Genomic DNA, 13957 nt, shown 5'->3' with positions numbered 1-13957 from the left:
GCAAGTGAAAGATAATTTATAAATAAATGAATAATTATTTTTTTGATATTTTTAAGTGTCTATAAACTTCTTCAAGCAAAATTGCCTAGAGAATCGCGACGTTCAATGAAACACATTACATCAAAAATTCACTTGGATTAAACCCATAACTACATAAATATTTAAGGAACGTTAAAAATATGAATAATACAAGAATTACATACAAACACAAAGTGTAGTTGATGGCTATGTAGTTGATGATTTATTCAATGCAAGAGGATTTAAAATAAACAGAGATGTGTGGAACAAAAGACAACAAATACAAAGAACTCTAGTCGAGTACAAATTTACTACAAAATTGAATATCACAGTTAAATTTAATATCTAATCTTTAACTTTCGCGAATTTCTAAATCATCAAAAAAATAATTTATTAATATGAGTCATGATATTAGACGAACTTTATATTGAATAATTTAAATACTACAGAAAAAATACTCAGCAAAACAATATTTGTCTTTGGCTTGACTATGAAAATGTTGCGTCTCACAATTCGAGAACAAAATAAGATTGAAATTTTTGTTTATTTTCAGTGTTCGTACTATGCTGGTCACCGTACATGATTTTCGACCTGTTGCAAGTGTACGGATACGTCCCAGATACACAAGCGAACATCGCGATCGCTTCATTAATCCAGAGCCTTGCACCTCTCAACTCAGCTGCGAATCCTGTCATCTATTTCATATTTTCTAATCGGATATTTCTTAGCCTAAGGTAAGATATTGTTTTCTTAATTTAGTTTACTGAGCTAAGTTTCATTATTTGACGTCAAGGCAAAATACAAAATACCATCCGTATCGACTCGTCCGTCGTTCTGAAACTGAGCGTTCCTTAAGGTAGTTTTTGCCTCGCACCACCGCTATGTGAAACCAGTTGCTCACTCAAGTATTTACGAATCAATTCGACTTAGGATCCTTCAATAAAAGAGGGTACCAATTCTTAAAAAGCCGACAACACGCTTACGAGCTTTCTGGTAATATGTTACTTAGCGGTGAGCTTCCTATTACATAAAAATAAAAGTGTTGTATATTTTGAAAAATAAGTTTCGCACGCAATCATCGCAACTCAAAGAGCGATAACGATTTGTATATAATTCTCTCAATATCCGTAGGACTTATTTTGCGCCCTTGATACCAAAACTCAAACGCAAGGTACAAAAACTCACAACTGAACCCACGATAACTATTCCTACTAGGAACCAGTATCAAAGTATTATTTGAATATTTAACCTCTCTAAGTTTCGATGGTTAAAATTACTAATGAATCAAGTAGATAATAAAAAAAACAATCTTTCTTTGGAATAGTCGTTAATTTCTATAAATAATTTGTCGTAAAAATTGTGTGGAAAATCGGCAAATTAAATAACTTCTAAGCTACTTATATCTTAAGTAATTATTTAGTATAAATAGTATTAAAAATTCCTAAACCTAGAAATACCATATGTAGAAGTATGCCATTCCTCTGAAATATTTTTAAAAAGAGTGCGACTTGTCAAAGCGTAGGGCACACGCTTTCACGCTAATTAAGTTGTAGACTGATGTCTTCCTTAACAAAAAGATACAAAAATAGTTCATTTCCAATGAGCAGTTCCTGAAGGAAACAATATAATCAAAAATAAAATATGTTTATTATGGAATATAAGATACAGGTATCACTTATTCCACGTTATTAAATTTGTCATCAATAAAATCATCCCTACTCATCGGCAAAGAAGACAGAGGCCGAGCGAAAAGGCCAATGTAAAAAACTCTCGGTACTCCATTAAAATAGCAAATCATCATACAAATTGGTAAACAACACTAATTGTAAAACCAATATCGCAAATTTATTACATGAAATAATAGCTTTATGATATAAGTATTAGTAAAATATTTCATTTTAATATTATAAATTAATCTTACTTCTTAATCAATTCCTTTCCCTATCTACGATTTAAATGATTTATTGTTAATTGTTGTGAACGGTTTTATGGTTTCATTACCCGAAAGTCCATGAAATATTTTTGCCGATGGAGAAAAGTTTCTTACTGTTATTGAAAATTCGGGTTAATGAAAGGAAATTAATGGTCGAACTTTGTATTAAGTCTAAAATTATTAAGTGCTATATTACAACTGTTATACAAGTTTTTATTGGTTATTTTTGTGGACACAGTTTCCGCAATTAGCCTCTCAATAGGCCCTTTGTGCGTTAAGTCCTGGCTAACTAAGCCTGCGTAACTCAAAAGCACAGAAGGCTCCTGTTTAGCCACAGCCTCGCATTCCAGGGCTACGTAGGTGACTGATTCCTCTGCGCTGAAACAGCCTCTGCACATGGGCCTGTCTGTCGCGCCTAAGACAAAAAGATGTTTAGGTATTAAGGAGATAGTTTTCAGATTAGTTCTGTTTAGGTTTAGAAGTCGCTTTATCAATTGCGAGTTAACTGCTGACAGAGCCATTGTGGACTGTCTGCAGTCCGCGCTTCTCGACCATCGTGTTGTTTGTCGGAGAATTTTGGCAAATACAGGTTCGCACTTGCGACAAGGGCATGGGAAGGAGTGGCTATGAGTCAGCAGGCATCATTACGGAGCCTCTGCTTACAAGTTCATCGGCAGATTCATTGCCGAGAGATCCACTAAGTCTCTTCACCCACTGTAGGGTAACTGTTTTTCAGGGTTATTTCCTCCAGTACATTATGACAATCCAGTATCTATGTTAGACAAGTATTTTATTCAATTGCTTATACAGACAATTAAAATTATATAATCTTTATAAGCAGTCATTATTTTTTCTATAATTCAAACAGTATGTAACTAATGAATACTTAAGGTATTGCTGTATATATTCGCCATACTGTCGATTTCACATAATAAGTCATTTTTGTTTTCCTAAACTCTATGTAAAATATGTGTACTAATAGAAATTCACTTGTAAAAAGAATTTAGAAAGAAACCATTTCTTCGAGTGCGTCGTACTAACTGTCGATGAGATTTGTTTCATGTTGAATTTGTTATATATTATGTGCGTATATAATTGTAAATTATTTAGTATTTAGGTCATATTTATTTTGTTGATACACAATCATGAAATTTGTTTTTATAGAAACATTCCACCTTACAAGTGGGTGTGGTGTTTGATGGCTCGCGGAGATAGCCCGGCTGGAAATGAGTCGCGTGCGCACACCGAGTTGCTGACGTCATCCCACCGGCGCACAAGACATGATCTTACTATACGGGTAAATTGACATCATTCATTTATTTCGTTTTTTAAGTTTTTGTCCCAGTGTGTGTCTCAGCAGTGTTGGGTTAACCTCGTGACTCTCATCCATGAGGATATTGTTTCAATTCCCGGCCACTGGACTTTCTGTCTATGTGACCATTTATCACTCGCTCATACGGTAAAGGAAAACATCGTAACAGAAGGCTGATAACTTACTTATCTGTTAAGAAAAAAAGTGATCACGAAACAAATACCCAAAAACAAATCTGAGGCCCAAATCTAGATGGTTGTAGCGCCATTGGGTATATCATTTTTACACGGGGCTCGCTTTCCGCGCTCCAGATATGACCAATACTGTAACAAAATGTTTAGAAAGTGATTTGATAAATTGGGATGTTTACCAAACGTTTCCCTGTCACAAGCTTGTTCCTTGGGATTATCCCGACATCAAGCGTAATTTGAATATTTGTAGAAGCGAACTCATTACATATTTATGAAGCAGTTATTTTTATTGCCCATTATCCTATTTGCTTAAGATGCGGCGACGATTATATTTTGTAAAATATATAATCCACAGGATGTAAACGTGGCATATCAGACAACTGTATTACATCCTGATACTATACCATTATTTATATAGACGAACATCTTTTCTTTCACAAGGGAAGATTCAGATTCGAGTCGCGCTAATCAATTTTGGTCTATGTCCCGACTTTATATATTTCCCTCACACATGCTTTATGGTTTCCTCACGCTATATTTCTTGAAAGGGCAAATGCTAATTGCGCATATAGAAAAATCTGTATGTTGTAAAAGCTTTGATGAAAAACATAGAATAAAACACTCTGGCCTTTTGTGAGCTTTAATAAATGGTATGTCTTCCGTCGTGACATACTTAATTTATAAAAAATCTCTGCCTCTGACAAAATATTCTAAAGCAAAACATTCATGTATTCTTATCACATTTGTATGTGTGAGAAAATGTATTCAAACCAGAAGGGTGACCAAATGTTTTAGCTTTTTTTCCTACTTTCAAAGTATTCGCAAAATGTAGATTTATTAGTACCAAAAAAAACATAATCTAGAGGATTCATTAATAATGTGATTGCGAAACAGGAGGTAATAATTGTTATATTTTAAAACAAATTATTGTGAAGAGTAGGTTCTTTATTAAGTAATATTTATATTTAATTTACGAAAAATTACAGTGATTAATTCCATATATTTTTTATATTTCTATTAGAATACTCACTTAGCACAACAATCACTTATTACCACTACACTACAATGGTTAGGGTTGCCGTAAAAAACTTTACCTAGCTTAACTGATCACACTTGTCCTCAATTTTACGCCTAAAATAAAGATGTTTTTAGAAATGGTGATTGCATACATAGACTAATAAATGCTTCTAAATTTATATTTGACAATGTGTATCTCTATCCCTTTATATAAATGTAATACAATATTTTTAACAGGTAAAAGATGACAGCATTAAATATCCAAACCAGCGTCTTCAGTCCAGCAATTCCCGCAAAGTTAGGCTTAACTTGCCCGATCAAATACAAATTAACAACAACTGTCATCAGGCATTACGCCGACGGGACGACACCTTTCTCTAAAGGCAGATTAATTTGTTCCACATTACATCCATAATAATTACGTAAGATTTTGATTATACTTCTTTTAGAACAGAGTCCATTGAATTATTCGATTTTTTTAGGAAAACAGCTACGAAATTTAATGTCTACGTATTATTTAACGACTAATTTAGGGTACCTTTTATGACTTCCAATTAAATCTTTAATTTGACTCTATAATCCTTTGAATATGTCTGTAATTATTATTACAAAATAAATCAGCCGTATTTGTGTCAAACCTATTAAATAACAAATATATTTTATTTGAAAACTGATGTTAAAAGTTACTCGTTCCCAACCGAATGTATTGTAATTTACAGACAATTCAAATGTTGTATACGCTTTCTAAGTACACTGGTCACAATGCTAAAACAAATAAGTTGATCGGTTACTTGACTTCTTTATTAAATTATAAAAATACATTCATGAAACCGCATTTAAAGAGTCACCGCGTTAGACTTAAAGTAACAATATTTTTGTTGCAAAAAAACGAAAATATATATTTGCTTTTCGTACAGACGCTTGTCCACAGTGTGTTGTATGTGGAAAACTAGATGGTCCCAAACGTCAACGAGTAATTTAAAATTAAAATTTTCATAATTTGCAAGGATTATTTAGTCAACGTTCTTGCAGTTAAACAGACTTAATTTGATTTTATTCAATTGATGCTCGTTTTTGATCTTTGACGTTATTGTTACCCTACGTTGAATCTACACATTGTACACATATATTCATGTATGTTTATTAATGTTATTAGCGTCGAAACTTTTTGTTAAAAGCAGTTTATATAAAAATAAATAGATATACTATACACTTCTAAAATAACCATATATTAACATAGGGAAATAAATTACATCAAAATTGACGCAAATTATACATTATTATAGCAAATTGCGACTATGTAAGTCGTAAACAAATCGTATTTGTTATCAAATTTATGGTCTCACAATAACTAGGCAATCCATACCTATTAGTATAAATGTTAGGTTATTTAATTATTTAAAGCATATTGCTGGATAATTATAAAAGTCACGTAGATTTTTAGGTATTATTCATTTGTGTAATATTTGTATAAACAATCATGGTATTTATTATTTAAATAACAATGAAAATATCTAATGCAATATTTACAAATATAAAAACTGAAACCTGTGCTGCTTTCAGAACTTGCTACAAATGTAATCAAATTTTTATTTTCTTTGCTACGAAATGCCCGAACTACGCGTTGCTACGAAGTCGTACAACGCTACGAACGTAACATTTGTATGTAATTAGAAATATCACTGTAGTATAAAAATCAAAATACAGGGATTATATATGTATTATAATTAATATTTTTCACATATTGTCTATGTTTTGTAGGGCAAACCCACTATTATTATCAAAAATGCATGTAGTTGTTAGTATGTAAGAATGTATCTGACAGATAAACTTAAATGTCACCATAGCATTTGTATCTACAGAGAATTATAACTAAAAATAATATTGATTTAATACAAAGTCATTTAAATATACAAGCCATAATGTCAATGAAATTTATCGTCTTTCTACGTTGCCATAAAAATAGTTTTTTTTCTATATATACAAGCTTTTGGATATTTCTTGTAAAATTTCCTACCTACCTTTTGTGTAGTATATTTCCATCTCTTATAAATGTAATAAACGAATGTAAATATTAATCAACAGTGCCAAAATATCAGGAGTAAAACTCTAGTGATTGGTCAAAATATAATTGTTATTAAATGTAATAAATATTGTGTAATCTGTGTAAATAAATGTGTATAAATTATATGTATTTTATTTGCCTCCCTTTATTCTTCTTATAAATTGTGTCTGCACAACGACACAATGATCATTAACATCATCGTGACATCAAGATTATCATTACGATCTAGCCTAACTTAAGGCTAATAAGTAGTTTAAAACTAAACTAATTTACTAAAAAGCTTATAGAAAGTGTCCAATAACACTAAAGTTATTTTTTAAGTTTAGGACTAACCATTGTCTTTGGTGGGTATTTATATTGTAAAGCTACCATTCTCGCACACCATCGTCTGTATTCTATATTTACTACGGCTATGTTACGATCCGTGTCTAGAACGTTAATCTAATAATCTAGAACTTTTTCATATACAGGGGGCAAACGGACAGGAGAAGCATTTGATTTTCAGTCATACGCCGCCTATGGATACTAAATTTACCAGAAACCTCACGTTGCAGGCTTTAAAATAATTAGTAGTAGTAGTAATACTTTTCTTGAAGAACCCTAAGTTGAATTGGTTCGTAAATACTTCAGCGTACAGGATCGACATAGTTGCATTAAATATTAAAGGATTTTTTCGGTATAAAGCTAGACATTTGATAGCACACAAGACGATATTGTGTCTTTAGATATGTGCGTATTGATAATATGGACTTATGTGAGCTACAGAATGGAGAGAGCACCCATATATGCGTACATACTTGTATAAAAAAAGTCTCCTGGATAGGATTAGTTTTAATATATTATTGTCTTAATAATTTTAACTCAATGTACATATAAAATTGGTTTTATCATGCCATGGATTTATGTGACATTTCAAAGTAATAATTGAATAAAGTTATACAACCATAAATCTCAGCGAATCCAGATTCGTCTCGACGATAAAACTATCTAAGAGTGTAAATAAAGACAACGGTGAATGCTTTATGTCTGGGAAAGGGATAAGTTTGAATTTTTCAACTCTTATTCAGTTTTACTTAAAGACGGTCCCTCGAATTAAGCAGATTAGTTTGTTTAAATTTACATATTAGGTATAGACACGTAACTTTGCTTTTAACTTGTGGTCAGTTTCTAATTATATAATACAAATGTGGGTGTACAATAAAACACAATTCTACAATAGCAATAATATACTACTCTTTAAAAAAACAAGAAACTTAAACAAAACAGTGAGTCAGTCCTCAGACAGTCAGTCCTCTGTCCTCCGACAATGCTGGCTTACAGTTGGAGCTGGTCCTCCTCCAGTCTACTCATCTAGCGTTGACCAATACACACTTCAATTGAAAACAAAACAGAAAAAATAAGAATCACACAATTTGTTAATATCCCAGCACTTAGCACCACATAGAAAAGAAGTAAGGTAAGTTACACAAGTAAGTAGAAAAATAAAATAAGATCTTTAAATATTTCAAAGATCGTATCTTAAATAGAAGTAATTACCAAATATCGACAAAGATAAACCACTTGCTAATAACAAGGCAGGCACTTTTTGAAGGGAGAGTTAACCCTACTCAACAAACTTAATCACTAACTTGTATCTGATAATTATTTGTTATTGATCATACTTTGACACTTTCATTAACGAGCAAGTATTTTGGTGGTGTAAGTAATGGAATGACACATAAAAACAGTTGTTTACTTGTTACAACTTGTAAGGCATCGAAAGATTTATTAAATAATTGAGCAGCAGTTTGAAGAAGAAATTGTTTGATAAGAATTTGAATACGTGTTATATACTTAAAAAGTAGCTCAATACATATAGTATACGCCGTGCACGCAATAGTTTACTGTGTAAAGTATATGTATGATTTTGTGTTAAACAAAGAGATCGGACCTATAGCTATACTATGCTACATGAAATGAAAAAAGTACGTATATAAAATATATAAGGCAGTTAAACAAAATATTAAGAGATCATGTTTATAAATTACAAAATTAATTATGTAGCGTAGCTACAAAATCGTTTCAATATATTTAAAACAAGGATTAATTGTAACGAGCTGACGTTTATTGCTCCAAAAGATTGATTGTCAAAAGCATGAATGGTGAATTTCTTAAAACAAAGCCAGTGTTGATATAACAAGTTTTTGTTGTTTTTTGACCAGTATTTGATAGTGAGATATGATTTATTTTCTCCAAATTTAAAAATAGAACGTCTTGGTATGTTGTGTTAGAAAAGGCTTAAGCTCTAATTCAACATTTTCAAGTTGATATAACCACAGTAAAATGAAAAACGAATATTTTTTAATCTAATACATTTTCATATCTAACGTTAAAAAATACTTATCAATTAGGACATAAACGAGGATGATCAAACCAGACGATTTTATTACCAACAAGCGATTTCTATCAGGCGACTCTAACTAGTCATTTATGTAACTTAACTATTTATGGTTGTAACGCCTTTAAAATACGTTTAAGCATCACAATTGTTAACTAAAAATGAGTAATAATAATACTGTTAATATTACTGAACAAAATTATGTATGACATCTTGATCCGATATACTGTATGTTTTTTTTTAAATTGACTTGTTTGTTACAAAAGCTCTCCAGGTTAAGCCGGCATTTAATAAAATGTATTTTTTGTTAATCCTTTATAATTCCCCCAAGCTAACATCTTTTTTTAGCAAGTAGGTACATAACAGGTAACACTAACTTCAGAGTTAGGAACCGCAAATATAGCCATGTGTTAAAGAAACAATACATACAATTGTCATCAAAGTATCAAATAAATTAAATGACCTTTTATGAGAATAAATTCTTAAGTTTCACTTTAAATGCGCTCATTCTTCGCAGACACCATACAGACACCTTATAGCTTATGCCACGGGAAAATAAAATAAGAGGATTTATGAATCAAGTACATTGAAAATAAAATACTTTTCTCCTTGGTTTCTTTATCATCTCTTTGTTGTTTTGTTCATATGCTATATAATCTTAAAATACTGTGATTCTCGACGTCGCAATTGTGATAAAAAACAGTTTTGCTAGATTTATTTTTACTATTTATTACACGGGGAGTCTCTCCGTTGTAATAGAATACATATACATTAAGGGCTATTTTAAAGGCCGTCAACGAACTCGCGATTCCACTAGCATTGAGAGTGTCCGTAGGCGGAGGTATTACTTATGCCAGTATAATACAATTACCTAGGTAACACTGAAAATGTTCAGAAAATCACAATCAAATATTCACCAGTTCATGCGAAGGTGTTTTTGATCGTCTGTTAAAGTATGGGGAATACATCTGGTACAAAGCTTCCTGACGCCTAAATGTTCGTTTAATATTTTTGAACTTGTCTCATACCAATGCCTAGGCTTGCCCGTATCTGCTGATAGGTCACTTATCAGAGACATATTTTCTTCTATCATTCGTCGCACAGCACTGATGTTATCTTCAGTAGTCGCTGTTAATGTGTCCCTCATGCGAATCGTCATTGGCATTGCTACGTCCACGCTTAAACTCGTTAAACCAATTGTAAATAATGGCACGAAATGGGGCATTAAGAAATTAGTATTTTTAGCAGCCTATCATAGATTTGTTGTTGAGTAGGCTCATAACGAAAGTCATAATAAATCATTGACCGAAAATTTTCTCGCGTTAGGTTCATTTTCACGTATAACAAGAGTTTTAGATTTGCCGCCAATTCACATAAACAAATGACAAATGAATGCAATGCACTACATTAGGTAACCAAAGAGTTCTAAACTTAAAATTCAAAAAAGTTTTCATTAGCAATGTTCCTAATTGGCCAGTTCTAAACATTTTCAGTGTTACCCACGTGCAAATAATTCTTCTAAGCTGGAAATGAAATCCAAGGTCTACAAGCACGGGCCCCGTGCGTTAATAATTCGGTTACGACGCTAGGTGTCTTAAAAAAATATATTTAAAATACCAGTGTTAAAAACGTGTACGGCAAAGTTAAAATTTTACAAAAACATATAGATATGTTTTATGTGTAATTAAATGTAAACATTAATATGATTAACATTTAATATGATTATTAATATTATATTATTGATGAATATGATTATTATTATGAATAATAATTATTTTTATTGGGCACTAGCTGCTTCCGAGCTTGCATTTCACCTTCAAATTATTTTTAAACAGCCTACCTTTTTAGTTTATACCAACATATGGAACATTTTGATATGCTGCCCCATAGAAACTGTATCCTTTTAGAATAAAACCCCAACCTAACTGTTTTGTGTTATATTGTTCTAGTTTTTCTCTCCATAAAAATCTTCCTTAGCAACATATTCAGAGATTAATTTTTATTAATACATATTTCATTAAAATACATATCAGTTAATTACAAAACAGAAATAAAATTTAATATAACATTCCGTTATAAAGAAATCATAACAACGTCGCCAAATCTTATCTCGGCTCTCTCGTGTTTATGAGTTGTTGAAGACAATAAAATCGATAAAGGACTGCAAATAATCGGTGGTGACCCGATTTGGAACGGGTCACGACATTGCATGGGGTGATAGTGTAGGCTATAATTTTTGCTACAAACGTTATGCGATGGGATGTTAAGCTCATACGACACATGAATGAAAAAAGCCTTAAGCCGGCCTTTCTTGGCAGCAGAATATTACTCAGAGATATAATAATGCCGTTTCTAATATTTGTTACATAGTAATATTAAGATTCTTTGCAGGAATTAAAAGTTGTAACATTTTTTAAGTTAATAGAAAATGTTTAAACAGTGATTCAAGTATTAAGTTAGCACTATTAGATATTTGATTGTCTTAATTGGTGATTACGTCAACAGTAATTATTTACTTTTTTACACATATTATATCGATTGTCTATGATTGAAATGTGCCGTCGAGGATTCCAACATTGTTGCACATGCTACTGGACTGTCCGGCGTATGAGGGATTCCGGTCTGAACTACAGCAGAAAACAAAAGTAGCTCTGACGAAAGCTTCATTGCCCCAGTTAATGACACACACCCGAACACAGAATGTACTTGGAGAACGTGCGAACGGATAGTACAAAGAAATAAAAATGAAACAGTTTTGCAGTCTCTGTCAGTGTCAGCTACCGCATGGTAATTGTACAATTGTGCAAATTTGAGCACATCCAATTCTATAATAATGTCTAGTACATGTTAAGGAAGAGGTATATATACTCCAATACCTGTTAAAACAATGTAACTTGTTATTTAATCATATTTTTTTTCCATTTTTTAAATAACTAATTCAAAATCATTTATTCCTATAGGTAACACAATGTACACTTCTGAACTTTAAAAATAAAGATATATACATTAAATGCTTCTTATTTTACATTTTCTGCCAGTTTTCAAATCAAGGGCGTAGAACGGAAGAGAAGAACTGGCAATAAACTCTCCGCCACTCTTTTTAATCCCTAAGTTTTTTGTTATACACAATGTTTGTAAGAAGCAACCATTATACCATATTCCACATGACATCTTAAGTAATTAATAGTTAATATAAAAAACAAAGATTTTCTCTATCAGCAGTGGGCATGGTAAAACAGGAGCACACGCTTTCATTCTCGAGGGAACAACACGCAAACGTAAACTCTTAATAATATAACGACAGCTTATCACCTTGATGGGTCTTCCACGGTCCATTTCACAAGGCATTTTCTTTTGCGAACTTGTGAACTGTGGAATCGACTCCCAGTGTGGGCTTTCCTTGAGACATACGACCTCCAACTCTTCAAAATTCGAGTGTACTCCTCGGTAAAAGGCCGGCAACGCACCCACTGAAAATGGGTGTTTATAGGCTGTTATAACTGCCCTTTTTGGGCGTCCCTCATGGCCCCCCAATTATATCAAAACAGACCTGCTATATCCACCTTTTTATGTACAAAACAGTAACAAATAGTCTTGACTTAATGAATACAAATGTTTAATATAAAGCCTAGAAAGAAAAACCTACGATCCAAATATTTCCGAAGGTCAATATTTCATAGTGCCCGATAACTCTGACAGCTACAAATTACTCCACAACTCACTATCAGCAATCTTTATATCTAAAATGTATATTGTATATTAGGTAGACTATAACTTCGTGACTGTTCAGAAATTCTTCTAACATAAAAAAATGTAACTCACAACTAAGGAACCTGGTTAAGAACTTCCAGTAGATACTCCGTATAGCTATTTCGCAATTTCAATATTTTCTTTTTATACCTTGTCATTCTATGACATCAGACTGATATTAAAAGAACTACGACAAAGTTGGATCGTCAGATGACGTCATTGGGGTTCTGTAGAGTGGAAATCTCAGACAATTGTTATCTATTTATAGAGTTCATATTTATTTTATTTATTACACGTAAACTAAGGCTTTTGAGTGTGACGCCACTGGTTCATCATCAGTATTTGTATATGTACGGATGTTCAAACGTGGTGAAACTATTAGTAAGCCTTTATTGTCCAACCTTCAAAAAAATTACCAATAAGTGTATGTGTTTATAATCTTGAAATGGTATAATGATACATTAGTATTCTCTGACCCAGAATTTTTATGAGGTTTCCAACCCTAAAGACCCTTTCAGAGTTATACAATATAGCCCTTAAAGCTTAAGATACCCATGAGTTTCTATGGGCTGCAGCCTTTTATGGCTGTCCCGTAGACTGGTTTGTCCTCCATCATTAATAATGGGAAATACCATTCTGGTTTTTTTAAATCCAGTTTTTTTAAATGTAATCGTGAAATAGCACGTGTGAAAAAATATAACAGATTGTTAAATATTATTCAGACAATACATTACCTATTTACTCTATCAATTTAGTCAGCCGCAAACATTACGAACATCGAGAATTGTGGAATGCGGTTTTTATTCAAATCGTGAGCGAAGTTAGTGACTATGACTTTCATAGAATCCCAGATACTTCACTGAAACTTTATTGTATAGTGTTTCTGTTTTTTTTAATCAGCTACGTTATCGTGAAATAGAACCTGTGAAAAAATATAACAGATTGTTAAATATTATTCAAACAATACATTACCTATTTACTCTATCAATTAAGTCAGCCGCAAACATAACCAACATCGAGAATTGTGGAATGCGGTTTTTATTCAAATCGTGAGTGAAGTTAGTGACTATGTCTTTCATAGAATCCCAGATACTTCACTGAAACTTTATTGTATAGTGTTTCTGTTTTTTTTTAAATCAGCTACGTTATCGTGAGATAGAACCTGTGAAAAAATATAACAGATTGTTAAATATTATTCAAACAATACATTACCTATTTACTCTATCAATTTAGTCAGCCGCAAACATAACCAACATCGAGAATTGTGGAATGCGGTTTTTATTCAAATCGTGAG

General features: G+C 32.1%; 1 protein-coding gene across 1 annotated transcript in view; it reads left to right on the top strand.

Annotated features, from left to right (window-relative positions):
- LOC123711830 (cardioacceleratory peptide receptor-like) overlaps window positions 1-5298 on the top strand; it is a 53407-nt gene extending 48109 nt beyond the window's left edge. Inside the window, exons 9-11 of the mRNA XM_045664657.1 lie at window positions 572-752; window positions 3116-3248; window positions 4709-5298. Of these exons, the coding sequence (XP_045520613.1) occupies window positions 572-752; window positions 3116-3248; window positions 4709-4852 (458 nt within the window). The 3' untranslated portion in view covers window positions 4853-5298. The remainder of the gene's footprint in view (window positions 1-571; window positions 753-3115; window positions 3249-4708) is intronic.
- The last annotated feature ends 8659 nt before the right edge of the window (window positions 5299-13957 follow it).

Source organism: Pieris brassicae, chromosome 7 (assembly GCF_905147105.1).
Source record: "Pieris brassicae chromosome 7, ilPieBrab1.1, whole genome shotgun sequence".
Taxonomy (NCBI): domain Eukaryota; kingdom Metazoa; phylum Arthropoda; class Insecta; order Lepidoptera; family Pieridae; genus Pieris; species Pieris brassicae.
This window is presented reverse-complemented; position numbering and strand designations above follow the sequence as displayed.